Source organism: Pongo abelii, chromosome 5 (genome assembly GCF_028885655.2).
Source record: "Pongo abelii isolate AG06213 chromosome 5, NHGRI_mPonAbe1-v2.0_pri, whole genome shotgun sequence".
Classification (NCBI taxonomy): domain Eukaryota; kingdom Metazoa; phylum Chordata; class Mammalia; order Primates; family Hominidae; genus Pongo; species Pongo abelii.
In genome coordinates this window covers 44,593,722-44,615,002 of record NC_071990.2, presented here as the reverse complement: position 1 = coordinate 44,615,002, position 21,281 = coordinate 44,593,722, and the positions used below count along the sequence as shown (strand labels likewise).

The following is a 21,281-nucleotide window of genomic DNA, read 5'->3' as shown; positions in this document are numbered from 1 at the left end:
CATTTCAATAGCCTTTAATTAAATCAGCAATAGAATAAAAACATGCACTTCAGGCTGAGGTTTATGGGATGTTTTCCTTGTGGAGAATATAAAGTACAATTTAAATGTGTATGCCAGGCAGCATCTAATTGGAACACAAATTCTTTTCTTCAGACTTCAATGGAGGTTTCTATTAATAAGTATCTGAGAGAACTTATCTGATGACTTAAATGTCACATTTGCATTTTATGAAATTCAGAGAAAAAAGAAAATGTGGATCAGCATCTGTTGTGAGTTCTTTGCCAAAACGTGCAGCCTGCCAACTGTCCCCTTCACTTTTCTGTCTTCCTGGCTGCACTAGGGGAGCATGGTGACTCTACAGGGCAGCTCCCAGCTACAGAACGCAGGGCCTATAGAATCACGACTCGAGAGTTTCTCAGGGACTGCACAGTCAAGACCCAGAAGGAAACATCACCGTATTTCTTTCTCCCAAAGCACTTGTCCACCGTCCTCTCTGATAGAGACCTCTTGTTGCCAAGGAAGACTCCATTAAAGAAGCACTGCTTTCCGACATGGTAGGTGTGGATGTTGCTGCTAAACCTCGGGTAAAATGTCCACTCAGGACGATGCCCATCTTCTGCAAGACACCAGAAAGCCTTCCATTAGCACTGTTCCCAGCCTCATAATGCAACTGGATGACAAAAAGCTGTGAAAACTCCCCAGGCACTATCTGGCTATACAACTTTAATTAATGTGTATAATCCCTTGGTTCTACATCAGAGACAGTGTGAAACTCTGTGGGACGAGGCACAAAAGGAAGGGAAGTCAGGGGAGAGCTACCTAAGAGGCCTTCTTTGTTTTTGTTTGCTTGTTTGCCCTCTTCACCCTCTCCTTCAAAAATAAAGCCAACTTTATGTTTGGAAGTTAAGTATTGATTGGGAAGCTCAGAGACAGTCTTACAAGTACCTGTGATACAATCTTCACTCTGATAACGGTGTAGGAAAAATAGAATGCCATCAACCAGCAAATGGCTAGGCCAGTGCCATCCACATGGCACCTCAAGTGGAGGAAACATGGTGTTGGGTGCAACAATAGCACGCACATGTGCTACGGTGACACAGGGAAGTGTACCCGTGATAATTTCAAATGAGAAAAGCTGCCGTGAGACCCCAGGCTAGTTTCTGGACCTTGCAGTGCCTTTGTCTCATCATCTGATACTTTTCCTGTAAGATTGCTAACAGTGACTTTAAACAATAAAAGATCCCCTAGCAGCTCTAGGGATGCTTGAGAAATGTGGGCTCTGGGATAGCCAAGAGCACAGGCTTCAAGGCAAGCAAGTGTGAGTTCTGATCCCATCGCTCTACTTCCTGGCCATGTGGCTTTATGGATAACTGAATGTCTCAAAGCCTCAGTTTCCTTCTCTGTAAAATGGGTATGTCTATATTAACCATATAGATCTGTATATATTGACACAGAAAGAGGTCCATGATCTATTTATACCAATTTGTATACTAACCCATTTATTTTATATCTATATATGTACACATGTGTATATATACACACACACATACATTTCAAAATACTGGAAAAATATATATCGACTCTTCACAGCTATGGGGCAGAATAGGGATATTGTCGGAAAATATTGGGGAAGGGGTTTTTATACTCTATATACTTCTATATTATCTTAATGTCTTTCTGCAGTATTTTAATGGGTTTTATATAAAGGCATTTTATTTTTGAAAAACATATAATGGCTTCCTGGCAGAGGTGTTGTGAATTTTGAGATAAAGTATGTCAAATGCTTGACAGTTGTGGGCCTTCAGTGATGGTGGCCAACAGTATGGCAGACTTCTGAAAAGACCTGGGGCACAGAGGCATGTGGAGGAGGGTCTGTGACTTACTCGTCTGCAACTTAAGCAGGCTGAATTCCTCAGGATACTTATCCTTTTGGACTTCAGGCAATGACATTTCAGAGGAGTGATCAGAATGTGAGAAGGAGGGTTTCCGATCCAAGTCAGCAATGGTGCTGGAAAGAAAGCAGAAGGATTCTTCCACGTGCTTAAACTGATAGTTAGAGCCTGATCTCACATAGTTTACCCTAGAATTGCCCTTGCTTATGAGAACTGGGACTACTCCTCTATAAAAGTCCTTGAGCATATCATTTATTTACTCACAATTTGAGGGGACTGAAACTTATTGAAAAGATGGGTATTCAGTGGCACACGCCTGTAATCCCAAAACCTTGGGAGGCTGAGACAGGTGGATCACTTGAGGCCAGGAGTTTGAGACCAGACTGGACAACATAGTGAGATCCCATCTTTACTAATTTTTTTTAAGTGTTTAAAAATATTTTGGTGGTTCCTCAAAAAGTTGAACCTAGAATTACCATAAGACTCAGTAATTCTGTTTCTAGGTATATACCTAAAAGAACTGACAACAGAGATGCAAACAGATACTTACATGTGAATGTTCTTTGCAGCATTATTCTTAACAGCCAAAAAGTAGAAACAACCCAAGTGTCCATCAAGAGAAGAATGGATAAGCAAAATGTGGTACATAATACATAGAATGGAATATTATTCAGCCTTAAAAAGGAATGAAGTGGCTGGGCATGGTGGCTTATGCCTGTAATCCCAACACTTTGGAATGCTGAGGCAGCTGGATCACTTGAGCTCAGGAGTTCAAGACCAGCCTGGGCAACATGGAGAAACCTCGTCACTACTAAAAATACAAAAATTAGCCAGGCATGGTAGTGCATGCCTGTAATCCCAGCTACTCAGGAGGCTGAGGCAGGAGAATTGCTTAAACTCAGGAAGTGGAGGCTGCAGAGATCTCGCCACTGCACTCCAGCCTGGGCAACAAAGTGAGATCCTGTCTCAAAAAAATAAGAAAAAAATAAAGGAATGAAGTAGTGATGCATGCTACAACATGGTGAGCCTTGAAAACATTATGCTAAGTAAAATAAGCCAGACACAAAAGGACAAATATTATGTGGTTCCACTTATATGAAATATCTAGAATAGGTAACTTCATAGAAAGTAGATTACAGGTTACCAGGGGCTGGGGAGAGGAGAGAATGGCAAGTTATTGCTATGGTCATAGAGTTTCTGTTTGGAATGATGAAAATGTCTGAAAATAGACAATGGTGATGGTTACACAACATTATGAGTGTAATTAATGCCACTGAATTGTACACTTAAAAATGGATAAAATCAGGCAGGTGCAGCGGCTCATGCCTATAATCTTAGTATTTCGGGAGGCCAAGGTAGGAGGATCACTTAAGCCCAGGTGTTGGAGACCAGCCTGGGCAAAATAGTGAGACCTCATCTCTACAAAAAAATTTTTAATTAGCCAGGTGTGGTGGTGCACACCTGTAGTTCTAGCTACCTGGGAGGCTGAGGTGGAAGGATCACTTGATCCCAGGAAGTGGAGGCTGCAGTGAGCAGTGACTATGCCACTGCACTCCAGCCTGGGCTATTGAGTGAAATCCCATTTCTTTAAAAAACATTTTTTTAATGGATAAAATGGCAAATGTTGTGCCATATATATTTTACTACAATTTTTAGAAAGGGATGATATATATTACAACATGTATGCACCTTGAAAGCATTATGCTAAGTGAAAGAAGCCAGACACCAAAGACCACATATTGATAATCCCATTAATATTACCTGTCCGAAATAAGCAAATCTATACAGACAAAAAGTAGATTAATGGTTGTCTCAGCCTAGAGGGATAGGAAGATGGGGCTGCAGGGGTATGATTGCTAAAGGGTATGGATTTCTTTTTGTGGTGATGAGAATGTTCTAAAATTGATTGTGGTGATAGTTGCACAACTTTATGAATACACTAAAAACCATCGAGTTGTGTGCACAGTTTGAGTGGGTGACTTTTATGGTATGTGAATTATGTTTAAATTAATCTGTTACCAAAAAGAGCATGTTTAATAAAACCATTAAATGCAAATAAAAAATCAATAAGCATATAAAGAAGATAAAGAAATAATCAAAAACAAACCTAGGCTGAAATGATTACAATAATAGAGCATTATGTTTAGCGCTAAACGTCCTAGCAGTTTATAAAGGCCCACAACAAACTATTATAGGTGTCAGCAGAAAATGTAATCACTTCTGGTTTAAATGGCTTTGCGCCTGATACCTGGCCTTGGACAATGTTTTCAGGTACGATGATCTGTTATCAAGTCACAGGATCTTTTTTCATAACAATGTGTCACTCATATTTAAATGGCGTCAAAGCAACTTCATATTGCTTGTCTTGTTTGCTCCCTACTGACAATCCTGTGATGTAGGTAGGACCAATAACTCAGTGCCCCCACCCCCGGTTCAGAATATAAGCAATTTTGGAGGTGTGTTAGTTTCCATGACAAGAGTATAGCTAGGGACAACTGGAATTGGGGTTCAGTGTCTCAGAACTGTCACTCTCCTCTGCTTATCCTGACACCTTGGCTTTCTTTCTGCCAATTGCAGATGAGCTTCTTCACAAGAGCAAAAAGGCCACTGACAGCCCAGATTCAAATTCTCATGTCTTCCAACCAATTTTTACCCGTATCTCCAATGTGAAAAATCTCAGGGAAGGACTCACTGGCTCAGCTTAGATCACACGTTCTCCTTTAAATCAATCACAATCAAGAAGTGGAGAGAAGTAAGATGATGGTAGCTCCCATTCAGAATACTCATTAAAACTGGGTAGGCAGGAGGTCGAGACCAGCCGGGGAAACATAGCAAGACCTTGTGTTAAAATGTTTAAAAACTGCGTAGGGAAGGGCTGGGCATGGTGGCTCATGCCTGTAATCCCAACACTTTGGGAGGCCGAGGTGGGTGGATCACCTGAGGTCAGAGGTTCAAGACCAGCCTGGCCAACATAGTGAAACCCCGTCTCTACTGAAAATACAAAATTAGCCAGGTGTGGTGGCATGCACCTATAATCCCAGCTATTCAGGAGGCTGAGGAGGGGGAATCACTTGAACCCAGGAGGCCAAGGTTCCAGTGAGCTGAGATGGCGCCATTGGACTCCAGCCGGGACAACAGGAGCGAAACTCCATCTAAACAAACAAACAAACAAACAAACAAAACAAACAAAAAAACTGGGTAAGGAAGGAGTGAAAATCAATTCCCCAGAAAAAGGAGAATAGCATAGACGACGCCACTGGAAAGTCAGTGGAAGCCAAGCAGCTTCTACAATGTGTGAACACAGCAAGGCATTGGAGGAAGCCACTTCAAGCAAAGGAGGCAATGTGAGCAAAGGCATAGAAGGAAGAAACATCAAGAAATGAAGAAATTTGATGTGGTTGTGGCAGGAGTTTTTGAGATAAAGGTGGAGAAGAGAAGGAGACAGATCTGGAGAACTTGCAGTTCATATGAGGGGGGACTCTTTTTTATCAAGCTTTAATGGGATATCATTAAATAATGGTAAGCAAGGACATGACATGGTCACATGTGGTTAGAAAACTCTGGAAGCTGTGAAAGGAATGGGCTTTGAGAATATAAAATTTAAGTCAGGGAGTCCACTTAGGAGAGTGTAGCAGGCAGCCTCTGACATGGCTGCCAATGATCTCTGACTCTTGGTGTTTATTCCCTCCTGTAATCTTCTCCCTTTGAGTATAGGCTAGACCTACTGACTCACTTTCAACAAAGAGAGAACAGCAAATGTTATGGGATGTCACTTCTCAGGTTAGGTTACAAAGAGACTGTGGCTTTGTCTTGTGTGCACTCCTGCTTGCTTGTAAGGATAGACAGCTGCTATGTTGTGAGATGCCCTCTGTAGAGACAAGGAACTGAGGGAAGCCTGTGGGCAACAGCCAGTGGGGAACTGAACTCTCAGCCACAGCAGCCTGTGAGGAAGTGAATCCTGCCACCAACCATATGAGTGAGCTTGGAAGTGAATCCTCCCCCAGTTGAGCCTTCAGATGAGCCCACAGCTCTGGCCAACACCTTGATTGCAATCTTGTGAGAGAGACCTTGAGCCAGAGGCACCCATCTAGGTTATACTCAGATTCCCGACCTATAGAAAATGTGAGATAATAAATGTTTGTTGTTTTAAGTAACTAAGTTAGGGTGATTTGTTCTGTACCAATAAATAACTAATCTAGAAGGTATTACAGTGGTCCAGGTAAGAGATGATCAGGGTCTTGAATGGGACCATAGTAATATAGATGGAGTAGAAGAGATGGACTTATATGGTGTTTCAGGGCTTGATCCCCCATTGGATGAGCAGGAGGCGACAAGTATGACCTGTCAATCTGTACCTTTGGAGCTGTATGAATACTGAGATTATCAGCTGAGACAAGGGACACAGAAGGATTTGGTTTGTAAGGATGGGTGATGAGAAGTTCAGTCAAGGCATGTTGAGTTTGGGGGCCTGTGGGACATCAGGTGGAGATATCTGGAAAGCAGTTAAATATATCAATCTAAAGCCTGAGGCTATGTCTAGAGTGGAGCTTTAGATTCAGCTACACATGCTTTGACTGAGTTAGGTCCTCCGTAACCCAGGCATCATGAGAGATAAAGGGGACTTATTTAGGTGGGAATTAGGAATGCAGAAGTGGCAGCAATCACCCAGTTCCCCATCCTACAGGATGTGAACCTCACATTCTGGGCTTTCTTTCCCTCCCAATACATGGTCCCACTGCTGCTGCTAGTGATATACATCTGTTGCAGAGGACCTAAAGAGGCAGAGCTTAAGAATTATGCCAGCCTCTTCCATGTCTAGTGCTGGGGGCAGCAAGTCCACCTGGAGCAGATTTTATGATATAAAGAATCACTTGAGCAACTTCCCTTAACTTTGACTGAATAAATCCATTTCTAGGAATTTACTTGTATGATATAACCAGAGATGGGCAAAAGCTGAACATACAGGGACACGCATTACAGCACTATTTACAATAGCAACTCTTTAAAACTATAGGTCACTGGTTAGATTGTGGTCTATTCATCTGACACTCAAGCACTGTAGTCATTGAAAACCATGTTCTTGAAAAACACTCAAAGGTATGAGAAAATTCTCTCCACATATTGCTCAGTGAAAAAGCTGCCTTTATAAGATGTCCTTCAGTAAGTGAATGAATAAACAAACTATGGTACATCCAGACAATGGAATATTCTTCGGCATTGGAAAAATGAGCTATTAAGTGATGAAACGACATGAAGCCAACTTAAATGCATATTATTGAGAGAAGCCAATCTGAAAAGGGTATATACTATATGATTCCAACTATATGTCATTCTGGAAAGGAAAAACTATGGAGACAGTAAAAATATCTGTGGTTGCCAGGGGGTGGGATGGGTGGGAAGGGATGAATAGATGGAATACACAGGATTTTTTAGGACAGTGAAACCATAATGTGCTGGGAGCAGTGGCTCATGCCCAGCACTTTGTGAGGCTGCAGCATGTGGATCACTTGAGTCCAGGAGTTTGAAACTGACCTGGGTAGCATAGTAAGATCATGTCTCTACAAAAAAAATAAATTTACCAATTAGCTGGGCATGGTCACACACATCTGTGGTCCCAGCTACTCAGGAGGCTGAGGCAGGAGGATTGCTTCAGCCTGGGAGGTCAGGGCTGCAGTGAGCCATGATCATGCCACTGCCTGGGTGACAGAACAAGACCCTGTCTCAAAAATAAATAAATAAATAAAAATAGAGAAGCTACTATAATGATGGATACATGTCATTATACATTTGTCCAAACCCATAGACTGTGCAACACCAAGAGTGAGCCCTGTTGTAAACTAGGGGCTTTGGGTGATTATGATGTATCCATGTAGGTTCATCCATGGTAATAAATGTCCCACTCTGGTGCAGGATGTGATAGTGGGAGAGGCTGTACATGTGTTGGGGCAGGGAGTACATAGGAACTTTGTACCTTACTGTTAATTTTTCTGTGTACCCAAAACTGCTCTAAAAATAGTAAAACCCTTAATAAATCTTTTTAAAAAGTAGGTTTTACAAAAGAGTAGTATAATATGATCTTAACTGTAAAATAAATATATATTTTATGTGCAAAAAATATGTTTTCTTGCACATATAAAAAACTAATATCAAAATGTTAACACATATTCTCTAAGATGTGAAATTATAGTGACTTTTCTTTTATTTATCTTTTTATTTATTTTGACACAAGTTCTCACTCTGTCGCCTAGGCTGGAGTGCAACGGCTCAATCATAGCTCACTGCAGCCTGGAACTCCTGGGCTCAACTGATCTTCCCAACTCAGCCTCCTGAGTAGCCAGGATTACAGGTGCACACCGCCAGGCCTGGCTAATTTTTGTATTTTTTAGTAGAGTGGGGTCTCACTGTGTTGCCCTGGCTGGCCTCAAACTCCTGGCCTCATCCTCCCAAAGTGCTAGGATTACAGGTATGAGCCACCATGCCCAGCCATGTTACTTTTTTTTGTTTTGTTTTGTTTTTTTGAGGCGGAGCCTCGCTCTGTCGCCCAGGCTGGAGTGCAGTGGCACGATCTGGGCTCACTGCAAGCTCCACCTCCCAGGTTCACGCCATTCTCCTGCCTCAGCCTCCCGAGCATCTGGGACTACAGGCACCCACCACCACGCCCAGCTAATTTTTTGTATTTTTAGTAGAGATGGGGTTTCACCATGTTAGCCAGGATGGTCTCGATCTCCTGACCTCGTGATCTGCCCGCCTTGGCCTCCCAAAGTGCTGGGATTACAGGTGTGAGCCACCGCACCCGGCCGTGACTTTTATTTTTAATACTGTCTTCTTCTGTTCAAATTTTCTACAATAAGCTTAAATTACTTCCATTGTAACAAAAATTATTAGAAGAGCATTTTCAAAACTTTTTATTGTAAAAGAAATATAAACATGGAAAGTACATAAAACACAAAGTCAGTTTTACAACTAATTACAAAGCCAACATCCTGGTCAAAAAACAAAACGTTAGCCCGGCCCAGTGACTTACACCTGTAATCCCAGCACTTTGAGAGGCCAAGAAGGGAAGATGGCTTGAGCCCAGGAGTTTGAGGTTAAAGTGAGCCAAGATAATACCACTCTACTCCAGCCTGGGTGACAGAGCGAGACCCCTGTCTCTATCCAAACAAAAGAAACAAAACATTGCCAGTCCTTCCCTTCCCGACTCCCCAGAAACCATCTGTGTGTGTCCCTTTCCAGGAAAAGTAACCACTACCCTAATTGTGACTCTTACGATAATCATTTATTTGCTTTTCTTTAAGTTTTACCACCCATGTATGTATGTACATATCCCAAAAATATATAGTTTCACTTATTTTTTAACTTCGTAATAGCAAGCACTTACACAGAACTTGCTGTATGCCAGGAAGTCTTCTAAGCTCTTTCCAGGTATTAACTCAATTAATCCTCACAACAATCCTATAAGCTATCATCAGCATTTTACAGATAAGAACACTGAAGCCCAGGGAGGTGAAGTAATTTGCTCAGATTCACATGGATACTAAGTGGCAGAACCAGGATTTGAACCCACACAGTCAAGCTCCAGAATTCATGCTCTTGCCAAGTATACCATGCTACCTCTCAGACTGTTGGCTTCTTGGCCAGAACCTCCCCCAACAGTGACAGCTCTGCACCAGACCCTTACTTACTCTACGTAAGCAGACACTCTGGGGAGGCCTGGAGGCTCACTGACACTTGGGCCTGTTTCCACAGGAGATGAGGAACTGACACTTTTGCCAGAGGGTGTTGTGTTGGCAAAACATCCCTTAGATTCCAGAAAATCACTGCAATTAGTACCTGCAACACAGAGATATCATCATTTAATTACATTATTGAAAATACATTCCACTCTATTTTGTTTCCTAGATTATAAATAAATTTTTAAAACAGCTAACATTTATTGAGCATTTACTGTGCACTGAGGATTATGTCAACACCTTACACATGTTATCCCATTTAATCCCTATAACAACCCACAGGCTTAGGTATTCCTTATTATCCCCATTTTATGGTTGAGAAAACTGAGGCTGAGAAGGCTAAGAAACGTGCCTATGATCGCATAAAAAGTAAATATCTAGGCCCGGCGTGGTGGCTCATGCCTGTAATCTCAGCACTTTGGGAGGCCAAGGTGGGTGGATCAGATAAGATCCACCCTGACTTGAGGTTAGGAGTTCGAGACCAACCTGGCCAACATGGTGAAACCCCGTCTCTAAAAAAATACAAAAACTAGCTGGTCATGGTGGCACACTCTTGTAATCCCAGCTATTTGGGAGGCTGAGGTGGGAGGATTGCTTGAACCCAGGAGGCGGAGTTTGCAGTGAGCCAAGATCACATCACTGCACTCCAGCCTGGGCAACAGAGACTCTGTCTCAGAAAAACAAAAAAGAAAAAAGAAAACATCTAGGCCCATATTTGATTACAGCTCTTGTGACACTAAAGCCTGAGATTCTAACCCCTGTACTAGACTGCTTGCCCCTACACACAGTTCACCTACTCTGAACTAAGTAGAAGACCTAGGATCTGAAGTGAGCTGTATAGCACCATACATTGTATTAAGCATCTCAATATAATTTTCCAAAGAATTTGTTTATAAAAAGACTGATGAATATAATGCTGATCACAACCCAAAGAATGCCCTCAGAAACTTCTGTGGGTTCCTCTCACAGTTCTTATTCATCTTAGTAGAATCCATAACAGTGCCTGGCACAAAGCAGGTGCTCAATAAATGTTTGAGTGAATAAATGAAAAAGAATTATAACTCCCCAACCACCCACAGTTACAAGTAAGGGAGTCCTGAAAACCAGTGAGTGTCAGACAGAGAAGAATATCGATTATCTTCACTCTGCTATGCTATTAATACTTCATGAAAGCCAATTTGTTCTGTTATCATTTCATACAGTTATGTACCTCATTCAGCCACAAAAATAAAAAGTCCGATGAAAAGATTATGCATATTTCTTTATGCATAATTTCGTAGAGCACTGAAGCTCAATAGATGGCAATGTAACCTCTGGTAATGAGAAAATTCTAAGAAATAAGAGTCAAACTTCTCTGATTCTTGAGTATATTTTTAGACTGACTACTATTCCACCTACACAGTATCATGCTTCACACATATAGAGTCATCTTTTGGTATCGACGGAGGATTGGTTCCAGGACCCCCGCAATACAAAAATTACAAAAATCCAAAGACGCTCAAATCACTTATATGAAACAGTGTAGTATTTGAATATAACATATGCACATCCTCCTGTATGCTGTACTGTAAATCATCTCTAGATTACTTGTAATACCTAATACAATGCAAATGCTATGTAAATGGTTGTTATATATTTATTTGTATTATTTTTGTTGTTATATTGTTGTTTTCTTTTGTTTTCTTTTTTTTTTTTTTTTTTTGACACAGAGTCTCACTCTGTCGCCCAGGCTGGAGTTCAGTGGTGCGATCTCAGCCCACTGCAACCTCCGTCTCTGGGTTCAAGTGATTCTCCTGCCTCAGCCTCATGAGTAGCTGGTATTACAGGCACCCGCCACCACGCCTGGCTGATTTTTGTATTTTTAGTAGAGACAACGTTTCACCATGTTGGCCAGGCTGGTCTCAAACTCCTGGCTTCAAGCAATCCACCCACCTCAGCCTCCTAAAGTGTTGGGATTACAGGTGTAAGCCACGACACCCAGACTTGTTGTTTCCTTTTTGAATATTTACTATGGGCAGTTGGTCAAATCTGCCAATGCGGAACCTGTTGATATGACTGTATAGTATAAACTATGCAAATTCCCACCATCTATCAGCAGGACTGCTACTCAGAGAATTTTTTTATTCACTTCCTCTCAAATTCATATCTCAAGTGAATAATATCTTTTCCATTCTTATCAAGTCCCAATCTATCACCAAACCTTTCACTCCTAAGAGGACTTTGCCTGTTAATCTACAAAGCTTAAAGTTCAGCTGAGCTACTTCCTCCCTTCAAAATCCTCCCACTCGGGCTTCTCAGGACATGGTGCAAGGCCTATCTGCATCAGAATTACCCAGGAAGCCTGTTAAAAATACAGATTCCCAAATTCCATCGCAGACCTATTGAATTAGAATCTCTCCAAGTGAGGCCTGGGAACCTGCATTTTAAATAAGCCCCCATCCTCACCCCTGCTCTTCATTTAGGCTCACATTTGGCAGTAATCTCCTTCTTGAAGTCTAGTTCCATCACTGCACTGTATTTTATCCCGTTCCACTTCCAGATTCCCAACTGCACAGAACTTCCTGAATTTGCCTAGTCATGAGAATCCCCTTGGGGCACTTGTTCAATATGCAGGCTCCAGGGCTCTGACTCAGACCTATAGTCTGGGAGCCAGGATATTTAAGAAGCACCTCAGGTGATTCTTAGGGTCAGCCAAGTGTGGGAAGTGCTGCTCTGGAATATGCCCCAGAGCCTAGAGCAGCCCCCAGCACAGTGAGGGCCAACTGGTTGCTTGAGGTGTAACTGGGATGAAGTCAAGCCCAGGGGAGGCGGCGGGCAAGCAGCAGGTGAGGATGAGGAGACAGGTCCCCAGTAACCAAAGGAAGAACCACCCATATACTAAGCCACAAAACAAGTATCAGCAATACATAGACCACACTTCCTGACCACAGTGCAATACAATTAGAAATCAATAATAAAAAGACAGCCAAAAAGTATCCATAAGCTTGGAAACTCAAACCACACTTCTAAATAATTCACATACAAGAAGAAATTGTAATGGAAATCATGAGGTGCTTAATGATCAACGAACACTGAGTACTATATATCAAAACTTGTGGGATTCAACTAAAACAATAATTAGAAATCTGGGGCCTTAAATGCATATGCTGTATTTCACTGAATATAAGGCACCATCAATTGTAATAGCATTGTTATTTTATGTATCACAAAGAACAAAGGCTGCCAATTAAAGTATGATACATGCTTTTATCACTTAGAATTTTTATACTTATTGAGGCATTCTTTTAGATTTACTTAGATATAGATTTTAATCACATATCACTCATGCACGTATATAAAGAAGGAAAATATAAGCACAATAGACTAGTTAAGGCATTCCTAAATCTTATGCACATTCAGAAATCTGACTACTAAATCACTTTCAACTCAATCACTATTGTCCACGTTTTCCACCTAATACTGACCTAATATTTCAATAAAAATGTGAGTTGAGTGATGCAGCATTTCTTTCTTTTTTTTTTTTTTTTGAGCCAGAGTCGCCCAGGCTGGAGTGCAATGGTATGATCTCGGCTCACTGCAACCTCCAACTCCAGGGTTCAAGCAATTCTCCTGTCTCAGCCTCCCGAGTAGCTGGGATTACAGGTGCATGCCACCACACCCAGCTTATTTATTTATTCATTTATTGGAGACACAGTCTCGCTCTGTCCCCCAGGCTGGAGTGCAGTAGTGCAATCTCAGCTCACTGCAACCTCCGCCTCCCGGGTTCAAGCGATTCTCCTGTCTCAGCCTCCCGAGTAGCTGGGATTACAGGTGCCCACCATCATGCCTGGCTAATTTTTGTATTTTTAGTAGAGACGGGGTTTCACCATGTTGGCCAAGCTGGTCTCAAACGCCTGACCTCAGGTGATCCGCCCATCTCAGCCTCCCAAAATGCTGGGATTACAGGCGCAGTGGCACCAGGACCAATTTTTGTATTTTTAGTAGAGATGAGGTTTCAACATATTGACCAGGCTGGTCTCTTAGCCAGGCTGGTCTCGAACTCCTGACCTCGTGATCTGCCTGCCTCGGCCTCCCCAAAGTGCTGGTATTACAGGCATGAGCCACCGCGCAAAAGTGCTTCTCTATTGTCTCTGGAGTTTTCTTCCAAGCTATGAACACATGTTCTAAATGCTTCAGTGCTCGTACAGCAAAAATTATTACAACTACATCCTACCTGCTGCTGGGCCCACAGACCTGGTAACATCCAGTCCCTACTTCAAAGATGCAAACTGTCTATCCAAGAATTGATGGATTATAGTGTTCAAAATAAAAAATTCCAAAATGAATGAGCCAAGTTGTCAATTTAAGAAATAAGAAAAAAAAAAAGAGTAACCCCTCTCCCCCCCAAAAAATTTTAAGGAATAAAATCATAAAAGCAGAAATGAATGAAATAAAGATTATCAGAACTATGGCTTCATGCAAAAGCTAATAATGTAGATAAACAAGGTGCAAGAAAAAATTTTAAACACAAATAAATAATATTAGGGCCTGGCCTGTAATTCCAGCACTTTGGGAGGCCAAGGTAGGTGGATCACCTGAGGTCAGGAGTTCAAGACTGCCTGGCCAACATGGTGAAACCCCATCTCTACCAAAAATACAAAAATTAGCCAGGCATGGTGGTGCACGCCTGTAATCCCCGTTACTCAGGAGGCTGAGGCAGGAGAATCGCTTGATCCCAGGAGGCGGGGGTTACAGTGAGCTGAGATCATGCCACACTGCACTACAGCCTGAGCAACAGAGTGAGACTCCATCCCCCCCCAAAAAAATAATAAAAATAATAGAAATGAAACAAGGCCATAATTATAAATAAAATAGAGATAAATTTACAGATAAAGAAATTAAGCTCCAGAAATGTCAAATAACTTCTTCAGGGTTACATAGCTATGGAGTATAATTTATAAAATGTAGTCTAATGTTCAAATAATCAAGACAGTACTGACAAAAACCCTAACAGACAAATCAATAGAACAAAATAGCAAACATAAATAGAATAAAATTTTATATGAAAACAAGTGGCATTTTATCTTGGTGAAGAAAGGATGGGTTATTCAAAAAATATTGCTGGAACAACTAATTAACCATTTGGAATAAAAATAAAATTAAACCTTTCTTATCCCAAACTGGAATAATCCAGATGTCTTACAGATTTGAATGTAAAAATTGAAATTAAAGATGTACCTGAAAAAAATAAGGGAAAGTTTATATAATCTTAGAGTGAAGAAGTTATTGCCAAGAAGATATCAAATACAGGCAAAATAAAGGAAAAGAGGCATAGATTTGAATATGCCTCTTTAAATATAAACTTAAAGCTTTCATAGCAAACTATAAACTGGGGGAAAATCTATAACAATATGATAGAAAAAAGAGTTAGTAGTCATGACAAATTATGAGCTTTTTTTTTATACTTTAAGTTCTGAGGTACACGTGTAAAACACGCAGGTTTGTTACACAGGTATACACGTGCCATGGTAGTTTGCTGCACCCATCAACCTGTCATCTACATTAGGTATTTCTCCTAATGCTATCCTTCTCCCTCCCCCAACCCCACGACAGGCCCCAGTGTGTGATGTTCCCCTCCCTGTGTCCATGTGTTCTCATTGTTCAACTCCCACTTATAAGTGAGAACATGCAGTGTTTGGTTTTCCATTCTTGTGTTAGTTTGCTGAGAATGATGGTTTCCAGCTTCATCTATGTCCCTGCAAAGGACATGAACTCATCCTTTTTTATGGCTGCATAGTATTCCATGGTGTATATGTGCCAGGTTTTCTTTATCCAGTCTATCATTGATGGACATTTGGGTTGGTTCCAAGTCTTTGCTATTGTGAACAGTGCTGCAATAAACATACGTGTACATGTGTCTTTATAGTAGAATGATTTATAATCCTTTGGATACCTACCCAGTAATGGGATTGCTGGGTCAAATGGTATTTCTAGTTCTAGATCCTTGAGGAATTGCCACACTGTCTTCCACAATGGTTGAACTAATTTACGCTCCTTGAGCTTTTATAAATTTATAAGATGAAAATAAATATCCAAAAAGAAAAAAAAAGGGCAAAAGATATGATCAGGTAACTTATTTTTAAAAACAGCCTGGACAAGGTGGCTTATGCCTGCAATCTCAGCACTTTGGGAGGCTGTGGCAGGTAGACTGCTTGAGGCTAGGAGTTCAAGACCAGCCTAGGCAACATATGGAGACCTGGTCTCTACAAAAAACTAAAAAGTTAGCTGGGCATGGTGTTGCGCACCTGTGGTCCCAGCTACTTGGGAGGCTGACATGAGGACTGCTTGAGCTGGAGAGGTCGAGTCTGCAGGGACCCCTGATCGTACCACTGCACTCCAACCTCGGTGACAGAGTGAGACCCCATCTCAGAATAAGATAAAATAAAATAACACATACAAATAGCCTACATATATTTGGGGGAAATTTCATCCATCCTAATAATTGGGTTTGGGGGAGTGGGTGGTTGTTTATTTTGTGGTTTTTTGGTTTTTTTTTTTTGAGACAGGGTCTTGCTCTGTCACCCAGGCTGGAGTGATCTCAGTTCACTGCAACCTCTGCCCCTAGGACTCAAGTGATGCTCCCACCCCAGCCTCCCAAGTAGCTGGGACCATAGGCACACCAGCATGTCCGGCTATTTTTTTGTTGTTGTTGTATTTTTTGTAGAGATGGGGTCTCACCATGTTGCCCAGGCTGGTCTCAAACTCCTGAGCTCAAGTGATCCACCCACCTCAAAAGTGCTGGGATTACAGACATAAGCCACTGTACGTGACCCCGTCCAAATAATTGAAGAACTGAATTTAAAATGAGATATCATTATTTGTTATCCATTTGCAAACACCCAGGTTTGGCATAGCTTGGAGGAATGGCATTCCTATCATTGCTGGTGGGAATGTCCCCATCTTACTGAAGAGCAATTTGGCCATATGTGACTTCCGAAGCCTATAAGAAGTGCATATCATTTGACTCAATAGTTCTACTTCTAGAAATGTATCTATGAAAAAGGCATGAAATGCATGTTTGGAGATGTAGAATGGATTCACATATGTGAATGAAATGAAATCAAGGCCAAAGATGTCCTCTACGTCAATACTTGCACGTGAGTTCTGAGGTATTTACAGTTAAGATTTACTTATGGCAATTTTTGGCCATAGGTTTTAACAGTGGCTGCCTTTCATAGCATGTAAACATTTTAATTGTATATTGCCACTATAGGACTTGAGGGTTCACCCAAGCAAGAATTGGTTGGCTCTATGGGTGGTATCAGAGAGGGCCCTTTCCCAAGTTTTTTGTTTGTTTGTGTTAGGAGCAAAATTTAAAATGTACTGCATGTCCCTGAGCAGCGAGCAGTGAAAACACACCTAAAACTTTAGCATACTTCCTTGCTTGCTTGAAAAGTTTTGTGGCAGCAGCACTCTAGAAAGTGGCCTGTGGCCACTATAATGGGGAAAGCTTGTCTGATGGACAAGGATGGGAAGAGCAATCTCTTGCTAAACTGGCAAACAGCACACTCTCTAGATCAAGCTGACTACGGCATCTTCCGAAGAGTAACTCAACCTCAAACTTGAGCTGGAGACACTTAAACATGTCCTCAAGATGCCTCCCTGCCCCTCCCCTGGTAAAAGAAGATGAGCTGGAAGAGAAGCTGGAATTGCAAGCCTGAACACTTACTAATACTGATGCTAATACTAATACTGATGCTCCCACTGCATACAGTACCATCCAGCTACTCCGAGAAGGTCAATTACTTCTCCACGCCCAGCTCCCAATGGCTGCCCTCTCCCCCATCTAGCTCAGAAGGCTGTGGGGAGAAACAAACACACTAAGGAGAAACACCCTGCTTGAAAATTTCACCATTTATCATGAAAATTGTTATTCAAGTGCAATAAATGTCAAGTAAGCCAGAAGCCAGAAAATTCTAACAAGTTTCTAAAACACTACAAAATAAGAAGAAATGATGTAATTAAAGGCCAAGAGAAGGTTCTGGTGACCAGAAAGGAATTCAAGGGAAAAAAGAGAATTTGGAAGAAAGTCTGTTTCTTTATTGCCATCTGTGGAATTCAGGATAATTATTTCCATTTTTTTAAGGCAGGAATAACACCTTACATAACCAAAGCACTTTCATATGTTTGTCATCTCAGCTGATTGTCATAATAGCTCTGTCTGGCAGGGAGAAAAATAATACATCAAGCCATGTTTGTTTAACATGGATACTCATTTAACCAAACACTATTTCTCACTCCTGCTTATCTGCTTCACAAGGGGCCTAAGGATCAAGGACAGAAGTTTTTAACCCATTTTTTTATTATATCCTCTCCCGCATGAGCAGTAATGAAAGCAATCGGTTCTCTGATGGAAAAATGCACACACACACACACACACACACGTATCTTCAATTGGTTTGTGGAGCCCCTTCCTTCCTGAAATCCACAGACTCCATGTTAAGCTAAACTCAGATGTATTCTCCTGAATAGACTCACCTACACAGCAGGAAAGGACACCATGGGTCTTTCATTAATGTGGTCTGGGACCTGGTACCCTTCTGGTACCCCTAACTCAAAAACATGGATCCTCCCTAGGACATCCTTAAAACAGCAGCTTCTTCCTTTACCCCAAACTGGAAACTGCAGGAAGGTCTGGAGCTTAAAGTTAGAAACCAAGAACACTTTTCTCCTTGCTGTTCCAGACACACTTGGACAATTAATAGTTCTAACTCCTCCAGCTCCTCCTTCTCTACGGTCCTAGCTTATATTAATAGCTGGGTGGAAGGAGTTGTACCTCCCTCCTTTCTCCCCACTGTGAAGGAGAATGAGGAGATCACACACCCAGAATACAGAAGACCAGGGAGAAAGCTAAGATCTGATCCAGCAAAGTCTGGATATTTCACAACCCCTTTTTGCAGCACTCAGGCCACTCACCCATAACAGGTAAATGACAACTTGAGCGCAGGCGCACTCTGAGCTTTTCTGGGAGACTGTGGCTGTTCGGCGCCATGACACTGTTCTCTAACGGCAAACGTGCCCCCAAATACCCTCCTCAGCCTTAATCAATGATGGAGCTACCAGCCATTATTTAATTTTTAGAGTGTTCATAATTGTCACCTGAACTGTCCCATCCAATAAACGGTGACACAAACCTACTAATATCAGAGTAAAGGAAAGATGAAAGGACACAGGCTCGAAAGTATGGCAGACTCACGTCAAATCCCAGGCTCATGTCTAATCCCTGGTTCACCTTTTATTAACCCAAGCACTGGGCAGGTCAAATCTCTGGCTCCCTTTACTCATGGGTAATATACTTCTCCACTGCTGTGAGATCCAGTGAGGTAATTTATGAGACTCTCCGCTTTGGTGGTGCTCTCTGCCTAATCAAATCTTGGGTTAGCACAAACATAAGCTACTATTCAAGCAGCTCTTTTTACATGCCCCCAAACTAGCTTCCTTCTAAACTTCAAATAGTGCCCCCCACCTGCCCCCGCCCCCGGGTGTAGTATACTTGGATGTGGCCACCAACTCCACAGCCTGGATTTCTTAGAACTCAACTGTAGGTCCTCTCCACCTCGGTCATGCCAGAGTCCCTTTTTTCTGGAACCTTCTCCAGCTGTCTGCCGCAGGTCACGCTTGAGATGGAGGGGAGTCGGCAGCCCCGTGGACCGTTTCCAGTGAGCGCAGATGGACTCATCTGTGCACATGTTGATTTTAAATATTAGAAGCAACCCAGAGACAAAGAAAGACCCTCGTAAGAAAGGTGTCAGTCAAAACGAACAAATTCCACAAGCCACCGAAAGTCAGGAGGGCAGGACTGGCCTCTAAACGGGAGCCTCAGTCCCTCCACCTGGGCGTTTCATGGTTTGGAAGCCCTCGGAGCCCCAGCGAGTCCGCCCGCAGTCCGAACCAGGCTCGCTGCACCCCCCAATCCAGCTCAAGGTGCTCCTTCTTTTCCACCTCGGGGTCTTCCCACCCCCTTCCCCAGGGGAGGCCCGGGTCTGTGCTCAGAGGCCTCCACGGACCAACGAACCAACTGGCAACTGAACTGCCGAACGCACGCCGAGGCCTGAGAACCGAGAGCCTAGGGCAAAAGGGACGCCGCGGCCGCCTGCTTCTCCCACGGAGGCGCGTTCCGGGGTTGCCGGGACACCGGCTCTAGTAACGCGGCGCGCAGCGTCCTGCCTGGCTCGGCTGCCGGCCCCACTGTCTGTCACCCCCGGGCTCTCTGGCCATTGGTACGGGATGGAGGCTCCTGAGAGGTGCGGAGCAAGGAGCTCCAGCCATGGCCCGGCGTCACAGGCAAGGACCGCTGCAAAAGCCACTTTGTGGTTTTTTATTTTTTATTTTTTTTTAAGAGTTGTGGTTCTTTTCCAGGCAATTTTCATTATTAGAACTGTAGGCTCTGGTAGCAGTGAGAGATGCGCCCTCCACAAAGCTTGCAGATGCCTGGTTATAATTGGCATTGATTAGACAGAATCCACCTACCACTTACAGAGCGCCTTTTCTGGGCCAGGCGCCCTGGTGGATGTTATCTTCCTTAAGCAGCCAGCTGCATTTTTCAAAATAGAAAACCAAATTTTAGCAAAGGCTTGCTCAAGGTCACCCAGAAAACAGATTCATTTCTAAGTTTCCTCATTCCAAATCCACCGCTCTTTCCATCATATTGACTTAAATTTATCTTCCTCATCCTTTCCAGTATCTAATAAATCTTGCATAGAAAGCTTTTCTCCAAGTCTAGTTTAAGTCCCTAAATTCGTGTTTAGACCAAGTTTTCCCTTCTTTTGTTACTGATTATAAGAGAAATAAATGGTCATTATAGAAATATTGGAAAATGTGGAAAAATATTGTTAATATCCATGATCTCACCATATAGAAGTTAAATACTTTTTTTCTGGGTAGCTATTGCTATATAACAAATCACCCTCAAACTCTGTTGTTTTAAACAACATTCATTTTTAATTTCTGATCCTGGTGGTTGGCTAGGCTAAGCTAGGCTGCTCATGCTTGGGGTCTCTCACAGGGTCTCAGTCAGAGGTCACAGAGGAGCTTCCTCACTCATGTGTCTGGTGATTGATGCTGGTGGTCAGCTGAGGTCAGCAGGGTTAGCGCCAGTTAACCCATGTGTGGCATTTCCATGTGCTTTCTCACACCAGTGTCTGAGTTTCCAATGTGAGCATCCCAGGGGGACCAGGCAGAAGTTGTATTGCCTCCATAGTCACAAATGCATGGAGAGGGAACTTAGATCACACCTCTCCATCATGGTCATACTGTATGAAGAGCACAGGGGACAGGGGATCTTGTGGCCCTCCTAGAAAATACAATCTCCCCTACAGATATTTAGGGGTTATTTCTTCCTTGTCCTTTTTCTATGCACATGTATGTCATATACCCCTAGTGATTTACACCCCTGCTGATATTTAGGGGCTGCTTCCTCTCTGCCCTTTTTCTGTGCACAAATATGTTAACATTTTATATATATATATATATATATATATATATATATATATATCTCTTGTATTGGGCTTTTAAAATTTAAGATTACAGTTGGTGGCTAGGGGCTGTGGCTCACACCTATAATCCCATAATCCCAGCACTTTGGGAGACCAAGGTGGGTGGATCACTTGAGGTCAGGAGT

The 21,281-nt window shown here is 42.4% G+C and overlaps 1 protein-coding gene across 9 annotated transcripts in view; it reads right to left on the bottom strand.

Moving 5' to 3' along the window:
• SPATS1 (spermatogenesis associated serine rich 1) overlaps positions 1-19,784 on the bottom strand; it is a 37,573-nt gene extending 17,789 nt beyond the window's left edge. For 3 of the 9 annotated variants that reach the window (XM_054557587.2, XM_054557585.2, XM_054557590.2), the window contains exons 1-5: positions 19,669-19,784; positions 19,202-19,340; positions 9,575-9,722; positions 1,884-2,008; positions 455-616 (exon numbers count right to left, since the gene is read on the bottom strand). In XM_054557587.2, coding sequence (XP_054413562.2) covers positions 455-616; positions 1,884-2,008; positions 9,575-9,722; positions 19,202-19,340 — 574 coding nt within the window. In that variant the 5' untranslated portion in view covers positions 19,669-19,784. The remainder of the gene's footprint in view (positions 1-454; positions 617-1,883; positions 2,009-9,574; positions 9,723-19,201; positions 19,341-19,668) is intronic. The other 6 variants (XM_002816939.5, XM_054557588.2, XM_054557589.2 and 3 more) reach the window with 6 other exon arrangements.
• Positions 19,785-21,281: the final 1,497 nt, after the last annotated feature.